The 22,420-nt window shown below is 42.0% G+C and overlaps 1 protein-coding gene across 3 annotated transcripts; it reads right to left on the bottom strand.

Annotated features, from left to right (window-relative positions):
- Positions 1–1,272: 1,272 nt before the first annotated feature.
- Positions 1,273–7,141, bottom strand: HEN1 (double-stranded RNA binding protein-related / DsRBD protein-like protein). Of its 3 annotated transcripts, XM_079008782.1 has the most exons (11): positions 6,945–7,141; positions 6,313–6,466; positions 5,932–6,227; positions 5,594–5,665; positions 4,860–5,308; positions 4,359–4,601; positions 3,233–4,017; positions 2,381–2,532; positions 2,180–2,296; positions 1,980–2,117; positions 1,273–1,882 (listed from the first exon to the last, which is right to left on the bottom strand). In XM_079008782.1, exons 3-11 carry the CDS (start codon positions 6,184–6,186, stop codon positions 1,463–1,465), a joined length of 2,631 nt encoding a protein of 876 aa, XP_078864908.1. In that variant the 5' UTR covers positions 6,187–6,227; positions 6,313–6,466; positions 6,945–7,141; the 3' UTR covers positions 1,273–1,462. The 3 variants fall into 3 exon arrangements, with proteins under 3 accessions (XP_078864908.1, XP_078864906.1, XP_078864909.1); XM_079008780.1 differs by lacking the exon at positions 6,313–6,466; XM_079008783.1 differs by lacking the exon at positions 6,313–6,466 and having other exon boundaries at positions 5,932–6,195.
- Positions 7,142–22,420: the final 15,279 nt, after the last annotated feature.

Here is a 22,420-nt window from a genome sequence, read left to right as displayed (position 1 = left end):
TTGATCCATCTACCAAGAGCATTAATTAAATTGTCATAATCAAATATTAAGTTTGATATAACTAATTAAACTATTTTCATTTTGTTACTTGTTTGGGGTCCATTTTAATTGGTTTATTCATCTATCAATAGCATTAAAAAGGAAGGTTTATGTTGAAAGCTACATTACTTAATTATGCTTAAATACTGTTTTTTTATGAGAACTTTCAACTCTTAGGGGGTGTTTGGATTAAATTTTTAGCTTATTGCTTATAGCTTATTAGCGGTGGGAATAAGCAATAAGCAATAAGCATGGGGAGGGATGCTTATTAAAATTAGCTTATTTAGCCTAATAAGCTGGATTTTATCCAAACACTTAAATTAGCTTATTGTGAGAATAAGCAATAAGCATCTCTTTTTTTCCTATCCAAACACCCCTTTAATCAATTAACTAAGTTTTTTTTATATGCTACTAGAATCATGAAATACACATTAACAATAGAAATATGATATAGAGCCTAATGGAAACAATCCGGTCAATTACAACAACAAAAAATACTTTGGCATATATATATATATATATATATATATATATATATATATATATATATATATATATATATATATATATATATATATATGACAATGCTACAATTAAATAGAATTTTCAAAGTACAATATTATAATAAGAAAAAATAATAATAATAATAGATTGTCCTGATAACAAGTCAATAGAAGTAAATTGTTATATTTATTTGATTTGACAATAATCTTTAAAATCCATCTTTGTTACAGTTTTAGGTTTAGATAGTTATCATGATTGAGATTTCTCTTGTGTTGCAATCATACTATTCTTATACTCCTCCCAGTTAATACCTAACATCATATTTCTATTTTTTTTTTTAGATAAAATGATATTAAAATAAAAAAAGAAAAAGACAAACATGGAAAATTGGATAAAAAAGGAACAAATTTGTAAAAATTCAAAACTTGTTCGAAAAAACCACATTTCTCTCTCTACTAACTCATTCTTTTTCCATAATCTTTTAAAACAAACAAATAAATTAGGATACTAGATGTTTATCTTTTATCTTCCATCAACGATCAAACAGATAATACATGTTTGTAACATGAGAGGAAAAAAGAGGTAATGCAAATAGATAAGCGATTAGTGTTTTAACACACTATGTAAAGTTTTTCCTCTTCACCTATTCAGTCATTACATCCAAATTTAGTCAAAAAAGAAACAATCATGTATATCATATTAAATGTTTAACACATTGAGCCCATTAAGTCAAAAAAAAACAACCCCTTAAGTCAAATTCCCAATAATAAACCATTCACTAAAAACCAAGATAACTCCACATACTTTGATCCATTTAATGTTTCTACAATTAACACCCAAATCTTTCTAACATCCAAAAGACTCTAACCTAAATCACTAGTTAGATGAACACAAAAGAATGTTTCACTCCATCAAAATCTCATTCATTACTCCTCCAATCCCATACAACATCATAAGGCACATCCTTCAACTCCCCACCTTCCGGAAGCTCACAAACCCTCTTAAAAACAGCAATTTGTGATGCAAAACCAGGTTCAACCCCTTCAACTCCACCAACACCACTAAATTCAACACTATAATTGTGTTTTTTGGCAATTTCGGATGCCCAAACTTGAAATTGATCTCGTGTCCACTCAAACTTGTGATCAAAGTTGCGAAATTTGCAAGGTTTTGTTGGGTTTTTGTTTTCTTCTTCTTCTTGACTTTGGGGAGTTGACTTTTGAAGTATTACATTGTATTCGTAATTTGGAGTGGAGACAATGAGAAGTTTTGGTAGAAAAGAACTCAAAACAATGTGACCGAATAAAGTTGCTTGATCTTCCGACATGTGCTCAATCACCTACAAGATAAATCAAGAATGTCTAAAATACCCTTTTCAAAAGTAATTTTTTAAATGATCAAATTAAAACTTTTGTAACATTGAGGATTTCGTTTACCTCTAGGCATGTTCCAATATCACATCCATATAATCGAGAATCAAAAGTTGTAATGGAACCATCTAGAAGCAAAGCAGATTTAATACAGCTACTTTTGATTGGAACACTTGAATTGTTGCTTAGTTTTGAATGAAGAGTCTGTAAAACAAAATACAAAATAATTACCCGAATAACAAAAGGGTAAAAACGGAATATCTCACCTTTGCTGCACGAGCTAGGGCTTTTACTGATATGTCAACACCAATAATTCGTTCAAGAGATGTTGGATAATCCAATAATGAGTCCAGTAAGCTTCCGGACCCACAACCAAAGTCAACCTACCAAAAAAAAAACAATATATGATCTTCAAAAAATGTCCCTAAACTTGAACATTGAAGAAGTATAAAGATTTGTGAATGTACCAAAAAAGTGGCAGAAGAATCTTTAATTTGTTGAACTGCATATTGAACACGTTGTTTTGATAAAGAAGGATTGAATAAAGCCTTTTCCATTCGGTCTTCTAAGGGTTCGGTAACCCGTAGCAAAGTTGTGGTGTATTCCAGGCTGCAGTTACCTATTTATTAAAATTTGAAAGATTAGATATGGAAACATAATGTTTTTGGAAGGAATGGAATCGGTCAAAGGAATTGGAATCTGACGGAACTGAATTCTGTCAACCGTTTGGTTATTATCGAGAAATGGAATGGGATTCATGAGGGGGAAGCAGGAATCTAGAGTTAAAAGGGTATTTTAGTAATTTTAAGAAATGTCCGGAATTGAATTACATGGGTTTTAGGATGGAATGTTGAAATCAATCAGTCAAAAGGATTTTGTGAATTTAACCGGAGTTGAATACGTTGCTCATCCGCAACCAAACAAATGCGGGACTTGAATGGATTTGACTTTTCCAATTCCAACCAAACATGGTACTGGAATGGAATTGAATTCCATGGGTTTTAGGGCGGAGTGTTGAAACCCATTGGTCAAAAGATTCTGTGAACTACAATGGAATTAAATTTCCTAATGAATTTCAACCAAACATATACAGGAATGGAATTGAATTCCGATTCCGACCAAATCCCACGAAATACTCATTTGCAATGAAACACATGACTGGAATGGGATTGAATTCCATGGGTTTTAGGACGGAATGTTGAAACCCATCTGTCGAAGTATTTTTGTGAATTTCAACGGAATTACATTCCATAATCATTTGCAACCGAACAAACAAAGGACCGGAACGGAACGGAATTGAATTCCAATTCCGTACTCACCTGATGATAGTAAAACCGAAATCCGTTCGGAATCACCATTGGCTGCAAAGATCAACTCTCGAGGGGGCAACTCGGTTCTAAAACAACCCGATTGTCCCACACTCATTCCACCCACAACCGCTTCAAGATCCGGAATCACCGCCTCACTTCCCAACTCAAATTCAAATTCTTCATTTTTCTCAATTATTTCCCTCTCTTCTCCACCAACCAACCACACACAGTAACCCACACATACTAAACACCCATTCGACGGAGTAATCTCCGATTCCACCCCTTCAATCCGATACTCAAACATCTTATCCTGATTCCCACCATCAAATCCCAACATTTTTTCATAATTACCCTTAATTTGTGCCAATAAATCCTTCGAGATATTTTCGGGGTAAAAGACGAGATCGCCCTTGTTCCCATTTATCGTATTTCCATCTGTATTTAAGAAATCATTCAACCATGAGAGGACTTTTAAAGAGGAATGTTGGATAGCATCGGTTTGTTTCTTGTATGATTCTTGAGGGAAACAATGGAATATCAGATTCCGATCTTTTGAGAATACTTTTACTTCGGATTTGAAGGATTCTTCGGATCCCGGGGTGGTTTTGGCGGTTGTTGTACTGGAAAAGACGGGCTCCGGTAAGTGGTGCTGGCGGCAGAAGGTGGAGAGGATGTCCCTTGGAAACATTCCCCGCCAGTTACTTCGTGTCCCGAATTTTAAGGGCAATTCAGCTGCAAAAATGGCTTCACGTGACAACTTATATATGCCCCTGGGTACCTTGTTCAAAAGTAACCTGACAAAACAATATGAGCAAACAAAAACATTATAGAGATTTACAGAGTAATTTACAAAAGTGGTCCCTGCACTTTCTGATTTTTCCCGTGTTTAGTCCAAAACTGAAACCTTTTTCGATTTTGGTCAATATTTTAAGGTTTCATATTGATTTTGGCACCTAGGACTTTCTGCTTTTGGTCTTTATTGCATGGTTTCATGTCGATTTGATCCTCATTTCAAGGTTTCGGGTATCAAGTTTGCTATGAAACAGTGAAATAATGATTAAAAGTGAAACTTTGGATTAAACATGGTAAAAACCTATAAATATGAGCAACTGAGAAAAGGGATAAAAGTAAAAACCTATAATATGTGCGAGAAGACACATCTTCATGGAAAAGATCATAAGACTTCCACAAGTATCCAATAGTAGCCAAGATTGCATCCCCATATATATCTTGACCACATAAGTAACTTGCTCTTGTATTTAAGTATATTTCATCCAAATGACCTTCTTTTACCTCATTTCCAGATATCACATCCAATTGGTGTGATTTTGGAGCACAAAAGTACAATCTTGTTTCTGATGAAGCTTTTCCAATGCCCCTGAATTCAAAAAAAGTCAATGTACTATAAAAATATTTTCAACATTACCCTGGTTTTGATATAGATTTAGGGTTATATGTGCATTTATGCAACAAAGTGGTTTTTCAGAAGAAATTTGTAGAAAGAATGACTCAATAGAGAAAGTTAGGAAAAGCAGGCTTCCTCCATTAAGTTATAACTGTTTTACAAACTTTCCCTTTTCTCAAATATTTTTTAAACATCATTTATCCACACAACACCAAATAAAACAGACCATACCTCGAGAGCAAAACCCTAGAAGCATCTGCAACTCCAAGTTGTTGAGCAATGGCATCCATGTAATACTTATTTGAAGAAACATCAAGAGTCAATGAGTCAACACTCTTATCAACCATATAAGGAACACGAATAACCTTGACATGAGTTCCTTTCTCACAAGACACTTCCACCAATTGCAAAACTTCTGGAGGGTATGGAGTTACTCTTTTTAGTGACAAAAGCTCTTTAGAACAGAATACAGTATCAGATAATCTTGCAGAAGCTTCCATTATAATTGAGGTTACATCCAATGGTTTTAACTCAACCTCAGGTTTTATGCTCTTACAAAGATTAGAAATCTTTGAATCATAGAAGGGCATAATGGAAACAGGGACAAAACCGTTGAAGTCACCCTCTCTATGCAAAGATGCCCGAAAATGACCACTCAGTGGATGACAGATGGCATAAAACTGTTGGTCAACCGAAAAAGCATACAAATAAATAGTATTATAAAGGTGAATAGTGTATAGAAAAGAACTTCAAGATTTGAATCCACACAGGACATGACATGACATGACAAACAGACTCGCTCTTGATCTATCATTTGTGCAAAAGACATAAATACCCTCCTCATCCGCATTACGTTCCATAAGGATGCATTTGTTACATGGTAATAGATAGAAAGAGATAGGAATGAGGGTGAGGGTATTCTCGTCTTTTGCACAGATAAGGAATAGGGGTTAAAAGTCAGGTACCTCATTTGAGAATAAGTAAGACAGCCGAGATACCAATTGATCTGATGGATTTTCTACTGGAGGGTCACTTAACTGCAAAAAAAGAAATATAATTTTATATCAGTCGATATAAATTAAAGAAAAAGAGTGTCCATTTGGAAAATATTCAATGCCTACTTGAGATATTAAAACACATGATTCCTGAGGACAGAATTGTCTATTTCTTCTTGAAACACATAAAAGATGTCATTTTCGCAATAAACTTCATGAAAAACACAGTGTACTTTCACCATTTTACCAATTTAGTACTTTAACTATAATATTATCACTAAAATAAAGAAACAAAAAATACAATGTACCTTCTCTAGTGCCTTTTCTGCAGCATTTTGCATAGCATCCTTCTTTCTCTTAAAGACTTCTGAAACAACAGATAAATCAGGAAGTTGCAAGCAGCAACGGTATAGGCAAGGGCCTTTCTGTGTAATAACAAGCCCTGGACATCCATTTGATGAAAATTCTTGAATTTCCTCTATATTGTAATGTGCTTTATCCCCAAATCTTTGGTGTATAATGGCCTTAGGATTCACATTCACAACTTCCTTCTTTGCTTCCATTTTATATTCCTTCAATACCAACTATTCTGATTAGTATGTGTCTGCAAACAAAGCCTCTCATGTATCAAAAACAGACATATAAGTCATTTAATGATTTTATTAGTTTAACAGGTAAGAAATACACACCAAAACCCAAGTCTAATCATGCTTTTGTTTTTACTTATCTTGTCCATATTAAGTCGAAATGAACAAAAAGGTAATTTCTCATGTCTCCTTGTTTTTCTCTTTCAAAGTCATAAAATCTAAGTTTCTGCAAAAGGGGGAGAAACAACCCTGTTTCCTAGACAATCAAAAAGTAAAATAAACCAAGTTGCTGTTATTGATCACATCCGATTGTACATGATTTTTGGAGGAAACACAACAATCTTCAAGAATTATAAGAAAGAGTTCAAGAAAAAGGAAGACATTAACCAAAAGTAAGTAAGATCAAATGGGGAATGAAGTTACACGCCATTGAGATGATAGAGTGATACGAGAAAGTGAAATCAAATGTAGGAAGTCAGGAAACGCGCGAATAGCAGCGATAATATCTCCTTGATTAAGCGATTGGACATTAGAACCAAGTACACATAAAAACAGTAAGGGAATCACCCTATCTTGTTCATTATGAGTTGCATTCACAAAAAAACGAACGGGATTCCTAACCAACAGATATCGTAACATAAAACATTTAAGAAATGGGGAAAATCAACGGTAAGTAACAAGTAAGTTGTCGTTCAGTGATCAGAGATTCCTGAAAAGGATAAAAACAACTTTACCTTCACATTTGCTATGCAAAGAAATGGTGGTAGAAATGAAAAGGCATGAAGGGTTTAGTGTTTACGACAATTTTGCAACGAACAGGAAGGAGATGAAGACAATTTGTACAAAAAGTCGATGTTTTTACAAGTGGGGTATGGTTCAACTTCCCCTAAAGAATCGTGTTCTTGGGGTTTTAGAGAGGGTTGATAGAAAAAAGCTGATGCACTAGGAATTTCCTTTTACTTGTAGATTGACCAAGAAGCCCTTCGAACCTTTTCCTTCTTCATTTTCGAACAAAAAAATTAAAATTAAAATTAAAAAAATCGGTAGTTGACTTGAAGTCTAATTTGTATCATGAACATTTATACCCGTATTATTCAGCGTTAATGTCATAAAAACAATTAAGTTTTTAAGGTTTTGTGGGTTTTGCTCAAAGTTGAAATTTATGTCCGTTTTTACCCAAACATTTTCGAAAAATGTTCGGTTTTACACTTTTACCGGTAATAACAGGTTTTCCAGGTTACCATTATATTAAATTCGCAAAAAAACCCTTAAGTTTACCATTTTTTTTACGTTTTTACCTTTAAGTTTATATTTTTTTTACACTTTTACCCTAAATATATTTTTTTCATAATATACATCTTCATATGATTTTTCTGCTTGAATACGTATAATATGAAAAAAAAATATACATAGAGTAAAAATGAAAAAAAAAATTATAAACTTAAGGGTAAAAACATAAAAAAAAAAAAAAAAAAAACCTGTAAACTTAAGGGTTTTTTGCGAAGTTAATATAAGGGTAACCTGTTATCACCGGTAAAAGGGTAAAACCGAACATTTTTTGGAAAATGTTAGGGTAAAAACGAACATAAAATTCAACTTTGGACAAAATCGACAAAACCCTGAAAACTTGAGGGTTTTTATGACATTAACCTTATTATTCATCCCCATATTTTTGTTCGAAAAATGGGTTTACATATTTTTTTTTAAATGGGGTTTTTTTATTTTTTTAACATAAATTTAGAACCATATAGAGTATTAATATGAACAGTTATGTATTTGTGCTCTCGTATGTAATATCTTTGTTTTGATATATCATACGTCTAAAACAAATTTGTTATAAATAAAAAATTAATATTTAAAATGATATAGTTGGAAAAGTTGAATAACAGGTTTAATGTTTAAAAGGAAGTGGATGCATAAGTAAAAAGATTTTTTATTATGTGTTTGGCAAAACTAGCCGGTAGTTGAAGATTATAGTTTTTGTTTGTTATATGAGTATGTCTAGAAGACATCTTTTAGAATTCGGTACAGTCATTACGAGTTTGTAGTGATGCATTTTGGGCTCACTAATGCACTGGCAGCGTTCATGGACCTTGTGAACAGGGTTTGTTGGCCGATGCTGGATCGGTAGGTGATTGTCTTCGTTGATGATATATTGGTCTATTCTAAGACCAAAGAAGAGCATGAGGATCGCCTACGGAAGGTTCTGGAGACTTTGAGGAGGGAGAGGCTTTATGAAAAATTCCCCAAATGTGAGTTTTGGTTGTGCAAGGTGTAGTTCTTGGGACATCTCTTCAATCAGAAAGGGTATATTGGTCGACCTAACCAAGAACGAGGTTGTATTGCAGTAGGAGGTTTCGAGGTCTTCATCCGAGATTCAGAGTTTCATTGGTTTAGCAGTGTATTATCAGAGGTTCATTGAGAATTTCTCCAGGATCGTAGTTCCGTTGCCAGGTTGACGAAGAAGACAATTACCTTCTGTTGGGGGCCAGAGCAGCAGGTAGCTTTTGAGACCCTAAAGCAGAGATTATGCAAGGCTTTGATCTTGACTTTGCCTGAGGGGGTTGATGACTTCATGGTTTATTGTGATGATTCAATTATCGGATTATGAAGGAGAAATGGAAACGGGAGAGGATCAGGGGAGAGATCGACAGGTTTGTCACCGATAAGTTGGGGATTGTTGACCCAGTGTGGTCGGGTTTGGGTTCCAACTTCTGGTGGGATTAGACAGATAGTGTTGGAGGAGGCTCATAAGTCTCGCTTTTCTATACACCAGGGAGCCACCAAGATCTGTAGGATGGTCAAGGCCAAGAGGGATATAGTATGGTATGTCGAGAGGTGCTTGATCTGTAGGATGGTCAAGGCCAAGCATCAGAGGTCGCATGGCAAGTTGTAACCTTTGGAGGTTCCCATGTGGAAGTGGGAATAGGTCACCATGGATCTTATCACTAAGTTGCCAAAGATTGTCAAGGTTTTTGATACTATATGGGTCATCGTGGATCGCTTGACCAAGAATGCCCACTTTTTGGCCATCCGGGAGAGCTTTTTCGGCCGAAACGTTGGCCGATGTGTATGTATGGGAGATCGTTGCTCGTCATGGGGTTCCATTGTCCATTGTTTCATACTAAGATGTTTGGTTCACTTCTCGTTTCTGACAGAAGTTCCACGAGGAACTGGGCACAAGGCTACATTTCAGCACTACTTATCACCCGCAGACTGATGGCTAGAGTGAGTGGACCATCCAGAAACTCAAGGATATGTTGTGGGCTTGTGTCATAGATTTTAGTGGGAGTTAGGATTCCTACCTACCTCTTGGGGAGTTTTCTTACAACAACAACCATCACTCCAACATTAGTGACCCACCTTTTGAGCTCTTGTATGGTCAGAGATGTCGTACCCTGGTATATTAGGGAGAGGTTGGTCACAGGGTTATGGAAGGACCGAAGCTTATGCAGCAGATCAGGCAAAGACTGTAGACAGCTCAGAGTTGGCAAAATATTTATTCCGACCAGCGTCGATCAGAGTTGAAATTCCAGGCCAACGATATGGTATTACTGAAGGTCTCGCCCTAGAAGGGTGTGATACGCTTCAGGAAGAGGGGAAATTGCATCCTAGTTATATTGGACCTTTCCGTGTGACCGCTATGGTAGGCAGGGTGGCCTACCGGTTAGACTTGTCGAGTGACCTCGGTCAGATCCACAACACTTTCCATGTCTCTCAGTTGCAGAAGTGTGTGTTGGACAATGAGATAGTGGTCCCCTTGGATGATATTCAGGTTGATGAGTGCCTGAATTATATTGAGAGGTTGGTGGCTATATTAGAGAGAAAAATGAATGTCTTGCACAACAAGGAGATACCTTTAGTAAAGGTTAAGTGGCAACATTGGAGAGGCTCTAAGTGGACCTCAGAGCCGGAGGCTGAGACGCGAGAGCATTATCCTGAGATATTCGCCGCAACCGACTTCGAGGACGAATTCTAGTTCAAGTGGGGGAGAATTGTAACTTCCCAATGATGAGGTACTTCTAATTTTGACCATATGTTTGAATAATATTGTGTCTTGTCCCTTGTGATTGAAAAGGAATTGCAAAATGGCGCATAGTGGCAATATGGTGATTTTCCCAAGTGTAGTACGGTGAGCATACGTTGTATAAACTAGGCATACTAGGGCGTGCCCTAGTATGCTAGACGTACACCTCGTATGCAGGGCGTACGTGAGGATTATGCAAGCACTAATTTTTAGGGTTTGGTCCATATTCAAACCTCATTATAGCCTCATATCTCATTTCTTCTTCAGCCACCCTCTGTGACAAACAGCCCCAAGCAAACCTTAAGTGAAAGAGTGCATTTTGGAGCCCTTTGGAGTGTTTATAAGTGTTCTCGAAGAAGAAGAGAGTGGTGAAAAGAGCTTGAATTATGGGAAACATCTTGGATATGGGATTTCCTTCTTGTTAGCAACCTTCAGGAGGTACAAAGTTTGCATCTTGATCACTCCATCTTGTAGATCTATATTTTTCTTCCTTTAAGACACTTATTGGTCCCAAAATGGTGATTCTTGAGCACGGCATGTTCTTGACCCAATAAGTCGTCCTTTCAGACCTTGGGATGGGTCTTAAGTCATAAAAAATGTGGTCTTGATGGTTAGTTTTGCTCCATGCATGCTATAGAAGGTCTTAATGCTTTAAGATGTTGAGTTTTTGTGTTTTAAGCACTTAATGGACATGCAAAGTCATAAAGTTGGAAAATTTATGACTCCTGAGAACATTTTAGCCTTTGATCTGTAACTGGAAGCATTAAGTCGAAGAAATAAGGGTTGAATGGGTTAAGAAGTTAGTATCTGCATATGTTGGGCGTACCACAGGGTACGTTGTGCGTACATAGATACGGTCCCAATGCCTCAGACGCTTGTACGCCCCACGTACGAGGCCTGAGCCAACTCGACCGAGTTTACTCGGATGTGTTGACTCGTTGACTTTGACTTTGAATTTTACCAAGGTTGACCAGGTTTGACTTAAGGGTATTTTGGGTATATTGAGAAATAGTGGAGTCTTGGTGTCTATCTGTTGAATAGGCGACCTGTAGAGTCGGTATTTGGAATATTTTACCGTTCAACATTTCATCAGACTGTAAGGTGAGTATTCCTCATTGTACTGGTGGGTCGAAGGCACCAAGGTTGGCCCATTGGATTGAATGCCTTGTTACATGATTATATGTTATGATGTTGTACAGATTTGTTAGATCGGTATCCTAGTATATAGGATGTTAGCATGCGGTAGTCATATGTAGATCTGTCTGTTGTATGTAGACTGGTTATATGTTTATCTTTTAGGTATATGTCGACATGTTATGGTTGGTTGGGTTGAGGCAGTCCTGTTTTGTGCTGAAGGCCAGGATATTCGGGGTGGTCCGGATAGACTGTAGCCCTACGAGGTGATCCACTCAAGTTGATGGCATGTCGAGCAGTCTAGATAGATTGTATGTAACACCCCGAATTCAGAAGACCAAGGAAGGAAAGGAAAACCCCCAAGTCAAGAGGTCTACTTGTCGAGTCCAGGGAGGAACTCGACGAGTAGGAGTGATTTTCGTGTCGCGAATTAAGTGGCCGACTCGGCGAGTCGGGGGACTAACTCGGCGAGTCTGGCCTGGGTTGGGAACCCCTAATTTCAGGACTTAGTGCCCTATTTAAGCATCTTATTCTCATTTCCTCAGCCTCCCGGATGCTCTCTTAAGACCATAACGAAACCCTAGTGCCTTCCATGAGTTTGTGAGCCATTGGCATTTTTCAATGTTGTGAAGCTTGAAGAAGAAGGTGAAGCCTTAGGGATATAAGAAGATATTAGTATATCCAGAAACCTCTTGCATTTTCCTCCATTTTTTGGTAAGAAAGCTTCCACCTTGATCATTATGCATGTAGATCTCTTCTTTGTCACTTTTGGGGGGTTTTGGTCCAAGAACCCTAGCATGAGAGGAATGGACGTCCCAAGGGCTTGTGTTTTCAGATCTAGCACCACTAAGGATTTTTATGGAATAAAGGTGAAAGCTTTATGCCATAGGAATCACCATGCAAGCATATGAAGTGTTCTTTTGGCCTTTTTAGCTCAAAAGGCCATGAATTGAGGAAAAGGCAGTAACTTTGCATGGTTATGAGGTGGTTGAGTCCAGATCTATGTTTTAGATGCTTTAAGACCCTCAGAAATCGTCTGAATAGATTGGGATGTAGAGGGACTCGGCGAGTCAAACCGTTTTCTTGCCCCAAAACCCTTCTGTTAAAGGGTATGAGTTGAGTTGGTAACGGACTCAGCCAATTTGGGTCCATAGTGGACATGAAGATCATCATACTCGACGAGTTCAAGGAGTAACTCGGTGAGTCTAAGGCAATCTCCTTAATTTATGAAGGTTGACTCAGCGAGTTCAAAGAGGAACTCGGCGAATCAGATGAAGGAGGGTCTCGATGTTTTGAAAGTGCACTCGACAAGTTCTGTAACGACCCGTCTCCGGTATGATGATTCCATGGTATTTGTTTTTGAAGTTTGCAAGAGGGACTCGGCGAGTTCATAGCCTGACTTGCCGAGTAGGGACGGGATTTCGAGCACGTGTTAGCTGGCGACTCGGCGAGTCCATATTCTGGACTCGACGAGTCTGTCTGTCTGGGAGAAACCCTAAATCCTCGGGTTGCCCACTATTTAAGCCACCTTATAGCCTCCATTCTCGCCTCCTTCACCCTCAGAGAGCTGTGAGAAAACCCTAATTCGTTCTTGAGTGATTTAAGTGATCTTGTGTGCATTTGTGAAGGTTTGAAGAAGGAGAAGAAGAAAGGAGCAAGGAGAAGAGTTGTAGAGCAGAGATTCAAGGGAAAACCAGAGTTCTTTGAGGTATTCTTCGGATTTCCTTCCCTTTTATGCTTTAAAACCCCATTAGAACTCTTCTAGATCTAGTTGATGCTTTTCTCAAGCCTTATGTTGATATGGAAGCCCTATTATGTCGAGATAGCCTTAGATCTGTTCATTTAGGAGTTGTAGAGCCCAAATCTATTGCCTTTATGGAGCTATTTTTGCATAATAACCCTAGATCTACCCTTTTAAGTATCTTTTTAGCCTTTATCTCCTTTTTCATGTGTTTGTACACGTAAAGTTGGAAGCTTTACGTGGTAAATCAGCTTATTGGACTCAGATCTATCATTTGTATGTAGTGGATTCAAGCAGAATTGAGTGTAGAATAGTTGCATGGTTGTGACTCGGCGAGTCGGAAGAACGACTCGGCGAGTCGAGTCGCGAATCCCCGATTTCTTCCTTTTGAGCGGTGTCGAGTGGGACCAGTGATTAGTGGAGTGGACTCAGCGAGTTTGAGGGTAGACTCAGTAATGGAGGGACTCGGCGAGTTGTTCATATAACTCGGCGAGTCCAAGGCAATCTTCTTAGCTCGAAGAACAACTCGTCGAGTTGTTCATATGACTCGGCGAGTCGGATGCAGATTGCCTAAGTTTTGATTCAAAAGGGAACTCGTCGAGTTGATGCCATACTCGACGAGTAGCAGCAAGTAGGGTCGAGAAGTGAGAATAGGGACTCAGCGAGTTGGCGGCCCAACTCGGCGAGTCAGGTCAACTGTGGGTTGACTTTGACCGAGAGTTGACTTTGACCAAGGGAAAAAGAGTCATTTTACCCCAGTGCAGTGTTTAGTATTTGATTGAGTGTGTTTATGGACTTGTAGCCGGGGAGATACCGGAGCAGCAGCAACAGTTAGCCCTCAGAGCCATTCACACAGCAACCAGTTCACGAGGTGAGTTTCCTTTCAGTAGGAACGGGTCTACGGCCACAATGCCGGCCCGTTTAATTAGCAGTAGTCCCGGACTTTGGTCTGATGCAGTAGCTAGAGTGCTTGATGTCTTTGTGATTCAAGCATATTTGTGTTATGTGTTCCGGACTCTGTTCCGATGCAGTATGCAGTATATGTGATTATAATAGTTGTTATGTTTTATGCTATGCCATGATCAGCCAGTTCCGGACTTCGGTCTGATGCAGTCAGTTCCGGACTTCGGTCCGATGCAGTTAGTTCCGGACTTCGGTCCGATGCAGTTAGTTCCGGACTCTGATCCGATGTAGGGGACAAGGTCCCAGTCAGTTCCGGACTTCGGTCCGATGCAGCTAGTTCCAGACTTCGGTCTGATGCAATGGGCAAGGCCCAGTATGTGCTTTATATATGTATTGTATGGTATGTGGTAGTTTGGGGGAGCTCACTAAGCTTCGTGCTTATAGTTTCAGTTTTGGTTTCAGGTACTTCCGCAAGCAGAGGGAAGAGCTCGGGATGATGGCATTGCACACACCACAGCTTCAGTTTTTATCCTGGGAGTTTGACTCAGTCTTCTTAGATATGTTTTGATTCAGTTGCGACACAGTTTCTTGTTACAGTATTTTAGTGTGGTTTTTGAGAAATGCAACGCATGGTTTTATTATGATACACTCAGTTTTATGATTTTGATTATATTAAAAATGAAATTTTCGGGTCGTATTTTTGGGTCGTTTCAAGTTGGTATCAGAGCCTTGGTTTAATGGATTCGGATACACTTCCGAATGTATCTGAACTCAAACTAAGGGGAAGATAGAAAGATTTTTTTTTTAAAAAAAAAAAGAAAAAAAAAGGAAAATGTTTTCTAAAGAGTTTTGAAAGCACTTAGAAAGAAAGAAATTTTTAAACGAGATAAGGGTGTGGTGCATGCGATCAGCCGAGCTCAAGTAAATACTCCCAAATTACCCATACAAGTTATTTGTTCAGTTTCAGTTTCAGTAGAACAGCATGCTAGTATAGGACTAAGGATCTAGGAGGATGCCTTATGTGCCTGCTTTATGTGTTACAGCTTTATGAGTGTTGCATGCTAGTATTGAGTAGACAGCAGTAGGATAGCCTGTTTAGGTTATGCCTGATAGTATGAGCTTAGCATTATATGCTAGTATAGTTTCCCCGTTATGAGGATAGGATTGCTTGAGTGGTTCTTGTGTTCAAATGCTGCTTGCTTCGTGCTTTGTGGGATTCTGAGTGATGGGAGTTAGCCATTAGGTGAACACGTCACACCACATGTGATCAGGGTTGAATAATCCTAGAGTGCTGGAATTGGCCCTATTGCGCAGCTCTTGTTTGAGTCCAACCGTTATAGGGATGAGTCTTTTACTTGAAGGATTATCTGAGCCTCGTCACATGTGATGGTGTTCAGGTGGTGGCTAATTAGCATTATAAGGAGACCTTCAGCAGCTGAGGACTAGTTGAGTTGAGTCTGAGGTTTCCCTAGGGCAAGCCTAGGATGAGAGTAGCAGAGATCAGTAGTAGTAGAAGTGACTTGGTGGAGTCAAGGCAGTTCTTGAAGAAAGTACGGATAGATGTGGAAGGTAGTATGGGCCCGTGCTACTGAAAGCAGAGGATCCGTACTCGAATCAAGAAGGGCTGAGACAAGACCAGGAAGCTAGTTGTAGTATCAATGATCCCTTGAGATATTTCAGTTTTCTGATGTAGTTGTGATGTGTTTCAGAATGGTGGTTTTGCGTTCGAGACCAGCAGCCGGCAGTGGAGGTGCCGGGGAGGGATCAGGTTTAGGCTCGGGGGATGAGCGCATGGATGAGCAGACCCGAGAGTTTCTTTCTTCGGAGATTACGCGCATCATTATAGAGCAGACTCCTGTGATCTTCGGTTCGATCAATGAGGGAATTCTAGAGCTGATGGATGAGAGATTGGGCACCTTCCGTGCTGAGGTGGCGGCCATGATGGGGTCATGCACCCTTACATTCAGGGAGTTCAGGGCATGTGGAGCTCCAGACTATCATGGGGCGCGGGACCCCATAGTGAGTACTAGATGGTTGGCGGATGTGGCCAACGCTTTCCGCACTAGCAGGTGTCCCGAGGGGGACAAGGTCAGATTGGCATCCTGTCTTCTGAAGGACAGGGCACGGGATTGGTGGGAGGAGGTCGGACACTCCATTGGAGATGACGCAGCATTGGACGCCATGACCTGGGCTGATTTCTCTACCAGGTTCAGGGCGGAGTTTGCACCAGTTATTGAGGTGCAGCAGTTAGCTAGGGAGTTTCAGGACCTCACCCAGACTACAGAGACAGTGGCAGAGATCACCGCCAAGTTCAGGGAGAGGGCTCTTCTCATTCCTCAGTACGTAGCCGATGAGGAGATGAAGAAGGCCCGTTATCATGAGATGTTGCGGAGCGATATCCGCCAGTTTGTGAGTCGGTCCAGCTGTAAAACGCTGGATGACATGATTGCTAGAGCTCGGGAGAGGGAGATTGATCTCGATGGAGAAGAAGAGGAAACCGGAGGCGGTTTCGGGTACAGGTAGTTCGGGCAAAAAGCCCAAGGTTTCAGACCACAGATCTAGGAGTCAGCAGAGCCACGGTCGATGTGGCAAGTGTGGGAGATTGCACGAGGGGGCGTGCAAGGCAGGGAGTTCCGGCTGCTACAAGTGCGGTCGGATTGGGCATTTGAGCAGGGATTGTACGGCCCTTGCTACTGCCGTTGCAGCATCAGATCTGATTTGCTTTCAGTGCAATCAGAGGGGACATAAAAAGTCCCAGTGTCCGAGTTTAGCTGCAGCAGGGAAGGTGGCTGCACCTGCCCCTGCTACCTTGAGGATTACAAATGGCCGGCAGGGACGAGCCGAGACGCCAGTGGCGAAGAGCAGGGCGTTTCAGATGACAGCAGAGGAGGCGCGAGCGACTCCTGATGTGGTGACGGGTATGTATCTTCCCTTCATCTCTTTATTATTATTATTGATTGAATATTGCTTATGATTGTATGTTTTATTTAGGGTCGTTCTCTGTGAACGGCATTTCTGCTATGGTATTATTCGATTCGGGGGCTACCCGATCATTCGTATCGCTTGCGCTTAGCAAGAGATTTAGTAGAGCTCCAGGGGAGCTGGATTGTCCATTAGAGGTTGAGATAGCAGATGATAGGACCGTGAGGGTCGGCAGAGTGCATAGAGGGTGTTCTCTTCAGTTATTTGATGAGCAGTTTTCAGTGGACCTGGTACCTATTCCCCTGCGAGGGAATAAGGTTATTGTGGGCATGGATTGGCTAAGCCCTAATGGGGCGGTGATTGATTGTGAGCTTCAGTTGGTGAGGGTTCGCACTCCCAGTGGGGGAGAGTTAGTGATTCAGGGCGAGAGGCCACAGCGTGGACCGACCTTCTGTTCCGCCGCAAGGGCGAGGCGCTATGTTCAGCAGGGTTGCGCCGGTTTTGTAGCTTACGTCTTGGATGCCCGGGAGAAGGGCAAGGCGACAGTTGATGATGTTCCTATAGTACGAGACTACCCGGATGTGTTTCCCGAGGATTTGCCGGGGATACCTCCTGAGAGGCAGGTTGAGTTCAGGATCGACCTAATTCCTGGTGCGGCTCTGATAGCCAAGGCACCGTATCGACTAGCTCCCCCTGAGATGCAGGAGTTGTCTACGCAGCTGCAGGAGCTGTTAGACAAGGGTTTCATTCAACCGAGCAGTTCGCCTTGGGGAGCGCCGATCCTGTTTGTGAGGAAGAAGGATGGGTCGCATCGTATGTGTATAGATTATCGGGAGTTGAATAAGGTAACGGTGAAGAACCGTTACCCACTTCCGAGGATAGATGATTTGTTTGATCAGCTTTAGGGAGCTTCTTGGTTCTCCAAGATCGATCTACGCTCCGGTTATCATCAGATGCGGGTTAGAGATGAGGATGTACAGAAGACTGCTTTCAGGACCAGGTATGGTCATTATGAGTTTGTGGTGATGCCATTTGGGCTCACCAATGCTCCAGCCGCGTTCATGGATCTCATGAATCGCGTGTGCAGGCCGATGCTGGATCGGTCAGTGATAGTATTCATAGATGATATCTTGGTGTATTCCAAGATGCAGGAGCAACATGAGGAGCACCTGCGAGAGGTGCTGGAGGTTTTGAGGAGGGAGAGACTTTTCGCAAAGTTCTCCAAATGTGAGTTCTGGTTGCGCGAGGTGCAGTTCCTTGGTCACCTCGTCAACCAGAAGGGTATCTTGGTAGATCCGGCCAAGATAGAGGTCGTGATGCAGTGGGAGGTCCCGAAATCTACATCTGAGATTCGGAGCTTCCTAGGGTTGGCAGTGTATTATCGGAGATTTATTCAGGATTTCTCCAAGATAGCAGTGCCGCTCACCCGACTGACCAAGAAGTCGGTGGTATTTCGTTGGGGGCCTGAGCAGCAGGCAGCGTTCGAGACCCTCAGACAGAGATTGTGCGAGGCTCCGATCCTTACCTTGCCAGAGGGAGTAGAGGACTTCGTAGTCTACTGTGATGCCTCGATCACAAGTATGGAAGCAATATTGATGCAGCGAGGCCATGTGATAGTGTATGCCTCGAGACAGTTGAAGCCTCACGAGGCTAATTATCCTACCCATGATTTAGAGCTGGGGGCGGTTGTGTTTGCCCTCAAGATTTGAAGGCACTACCTTTATGGGGTCCGTTGTACTATTTACACGGATCACAAGAGTTTGAGGTACCTTATGGATCAGCCGAGTCTGAACATGAGGCAGAGGAGGTGGTTGGATGTGCTAAAGGATTATGATTGTGAGATCCTTTACCACCCAGGGAAGGCCAACGTGGTGGCCGACACCCTAAGCCGCAAAGTGTCGGCAGCCCCTATCAGGGATCTGTGTTTGAGGATGACAGTGATTACTCCATTGTTGGAGCGGATCAAGGAGGCTCAGGTGGAGGGCCTCAAGGAGGAGAGGCAGAAGTGTGAGAGGATAGTGGGCCGAGTAGCCTCGTTTGATTATGACAGTCGGGGATTGTTGACGCTTCATGGGAGGGTGTGGGTACCGTACTGGGGTGGAGTACGGCAAGTTTTGATGGACGAGGCTCATAAGTCTCGATTTTCTATCTACCCAGGGGGCGACGAAGATGTATCGAGATCTTCGACCTGATTATTGGTGGCCCTGCATGAAGCGGGACGTCGCCTGGTATGTTGAGAGATGTCTGACCTGCCGGAAGGTCAAGGCGGAGCACCAGAGACCTCACGGCAAGATGCAGCCGTTAGACATTCCCGTGTGGAAATGGGAGGACATCACCATGGATTTTGTCACCAAGCTCCCCAGGACCGCACGAGGAGTGGATTCGATATGGGTAGTAGTGGATCGGTTGACGAAGAGTGCCCATTTTATCCCGATCCAGGAGAGTATATCGGCAGAGAAGTTAGCCGATATCTATGTGCGAGAGATTGTGGCATGTCATGGAGTGCCGGTATCGGTGGTGTCAGACCGAGATGTCCGTTTTACATCCAGATTCTGGAAGCGGTTTCACGACGAGATGGGTACTCGTCTTCATTTCAGCACCGCTTTCCACCCTCAGACGGACGGGCAGAGTGAGAGGACGATTCAGACTCTTGAGGACATGCTCAGGGCATGTGTTCTAGACTTTGGTGGCAGTTGGGATACGTACCTTCCGTTAGCGGAATTTTCGTATAACAACAGTTATCATGCGAGCATTGATCGACCTCCCTTTGAGATGCTTTATGGGAGGAAGTGTAGGACCCCGATTTGTTGGGGCGAGGTCGGTCAGCGAGTCATCGGGAGCACAGAAGTGGTGCTCAAGACGACCGAGTTGATCCAGCAGGTCCGTAGTAGACTGCAGACTGCGCAGAGTCGGCAGAAGAGCTACGCCGACAGGAGGCGTTCGGACTTGGAGTTCCAGGTGGGAGATATGGTCCTTCTGAAGGTCTCACCTTGGAAGGGTGTCATCAGATTCCAGAAGAGGGGCAAGTTGGCCCCCAGATTTATTGGTCCTTTCAGGGTTTTGGCCCGGGTGGGTCGGGTTGCTTATCGGTTAGATCTTCCTGATGAGCTTAGTCAGATCCACAACACTTTCCATGTGTCTCAGTTGAGGAAGTGTTTGGTGGATGAGTCAGCAGTCGTTCCCCTAGAGGATATTCGAGTTGATAGCAGCCTGAATTATATTAAGAGGCCGGTCGCGATTCTGGACCGGAAGACCAAGACCTTGAGGAACAAGGAAATTCAGTTAGTGAAGGTTCAGTGGCAGCACCTAAAGGGGTCTGAGTGGACGTGGGAGGCTGAGGAGGAGATGAGAGAGCACTACCCAGAGATAATTGCAGATTCAGCCGTAGCAGACTTCGAGGACGAAGTCTGAGATAAGTGGGGGAGAATTGTAACGACCCGTCTCCGGTATGATGATTCCATGGTATTTGTTTTTGAAGTTTGCAAGAGGGACTCGGCGAGTTCATAGCCTGACTCGCCGAGTAGGGACGGGATTTCGAGCACGTGTTAGCTGGCGACTCGGCGAGTCCATATTCTGGACTCGGCGAGTCTGTCTGTCTGGGAGAAACCCTAAATCCCCGGGTTGCCCACTATTTAAGCCACCTTATAGCCTCCATTCTCGCCTCCTTCACCCTCAGAGAGCTGTGAGAAAACCCTAATTCGTTCAGGTACTTCCGCAAGCTTCGTGCTTATAGTTTCAGTTTTGGTTTCAGGTACTTCCGCAAGCAGAGGGAAGAGCTCGGGATGATGGCATTGCACACACCACAGCTTCAGTTTTTATCCTGGGAGTTTGACTCAGTCTTCTTAGATATGTTTTGATTCAGTTGCGACACAGTTTCTTGTTACAGTATTTTAGTGTGGTTTTTGAGAAATGCAACGCATGGTTTTATTATGATACACTCAGTTTTATGATTTTGATTATATTAAAAATGAAATATTCGGGTCGTATTTTTGGGTCGTTTCAAGTTCACGGAGAACTCGACGAGTAGGATCGAAGTCCATAGTTTTGTGTGAACTGTGGGACTCAACGAGTTGGTGGGTCAACTCGGTGAGTTGGTTCAACTCGGAGCGTTGACTTTGACATGGTTTGACTTTTGAGGGTATTGGGGTCTAAGTGTTGTTTTGGGTATTGATAGTTCGGGGAGTCGAAGGATCAGCAGTTCAAGAGTTGCCAGATAGCAGTCAGAAGTGTTCATCTAGTCTTCAACAGTGTAAGGTGAGTCTCCTCACTGTGTGCATGGGTCTACGGCCACAATGTCGGCCCATTATGATTATGTTTATGTTTATGCTTATGTATAGAAGGAAGACCCGGGGGTTAGCCCTAGGCATTTATTGTTATGTGTTCCGAGTTACGACGTGATGTCGGGCGAGGCCCGAGGAATGTTAGGATGGTAGAGGTCTTTGTGATTCTTGCATGTGTCGGTACGATAGGTTCCGGACCGAGGGTCCGATGTCGGGGTAAGCCCGAGGTATGTTAGATAATACTATGTCTCCGGACCGGGGGTCTGATGCTGGGGCAATCCCGAGGAAGATTCTTATGTTGTATGTTAGATTATACTTGTGTCTCTGTGATACTTATATGTGCCCGGTAAAGATGTGAATGTGGGAGAGGTCTCGTATCTCATCACTAGCTGAGTATGGATGGGGTTCCATATCTCGATATTAGCATAGTAGGGGTGAGGCCCGTGATAGGAAGGATGTGAGTGTGGGCGGGGGGTTGTATCTCACTACTAGTAGGAGTATGGACGGGGTTCCACTACTTCAGTAGCAGATCAGGGGCGGGGCCCAAGTTAGGGGATGCCTTAGATCAGGGTACAGTTAGAGTATGCTTATGTATGTTCTAGTATGTTATTCGATTGTATATATGCATGTAGCGGGTGAGGCCTAAGGGAGACAGATTTGTATACTGGGCGGGGCTCGATGCTAGGTGAGACCTGATGCTAGGCGGGGCCCGATGCGGGGCGGGGCCCGATGCGGGGCGAGGCCCGATGCAGTGGGTGGGGGCCCAGTATGTGGTTATGTGTTCCTGGTTATGCGTATATGGTATGTGGTAGGTTTAGAAACTCACTAAGCTTCATGTTTTACAGTTTTCAGTTTTAGTTTTAGGTACTTCCGGTAGCGGATGGAAGAGCTCGGAATGATCATATTGCACACACCAAGAAGTTTAGTGTGAGATGTTTACTCTGATAAAATGAGCAAGTGTTTTGAAAAGATACTCTGATTTGTTATATAAACCTTTTAGTATGATTGAAATGATTTAATATTTATGGTTTAGTAATGTTTTAAAAAGAATTTTTTGGTCATGATTTTTGGGATGTTACATTGTAGGCCCTGCGAGGCAGTCCAATCATGTCGATGGCTTGGGAGTGGTCCAGATAGGTTAAAGGCCATGTGGAGCGGTCCAGTCAGGCTGAAGGCTCATTTATGCATGTTGTTGTTTGTTAT

The sequence above is a fragment of the Lactuca serriola genome, chromosome 7 (assembly GCF_051521515.1).
Source record: "Lactuca serriola cultivar US96UC23 chromosome 7, Lser_US96UC23_V15, whole genome shotgun sequence".
Classification (NCBI taxonomy): Eukaryota; Viridiplantae; Streptophyta; class Magnoliopsida; order Asterales; family Asteraceae; genus Lactuca; species Lactuca serriola.
This window is presented reverse-complemented; position numbering and strand designations above follow the sequence as displayed.

Excerpts from the sequence above, each read along its gene's own strand:
- HEN1 (XM_079008782.1), bottom strand. The coding sequence starts at position 6,186 with ATGGAAGCAAAGAAGGAAGTTGTGAATGTGAATCCTAAGGCCATTATA. Across the intron at positions 4,602-4,859 it reads TCTAGGGTTTTGCTCTCGAG|GGGCATTGGAAAAGCTTCAT; the intron begins GTATGGTCTGTT and ends TTTTGAATTCAG. Across the intron at positions 2,297-2,380 it reads ATTCTTCTGCCACTTTTTTG|GTTGACTTTGGTTGTGGGTC; the intron begins GTACATTCACAA and ends TTTTTTTGGTAG.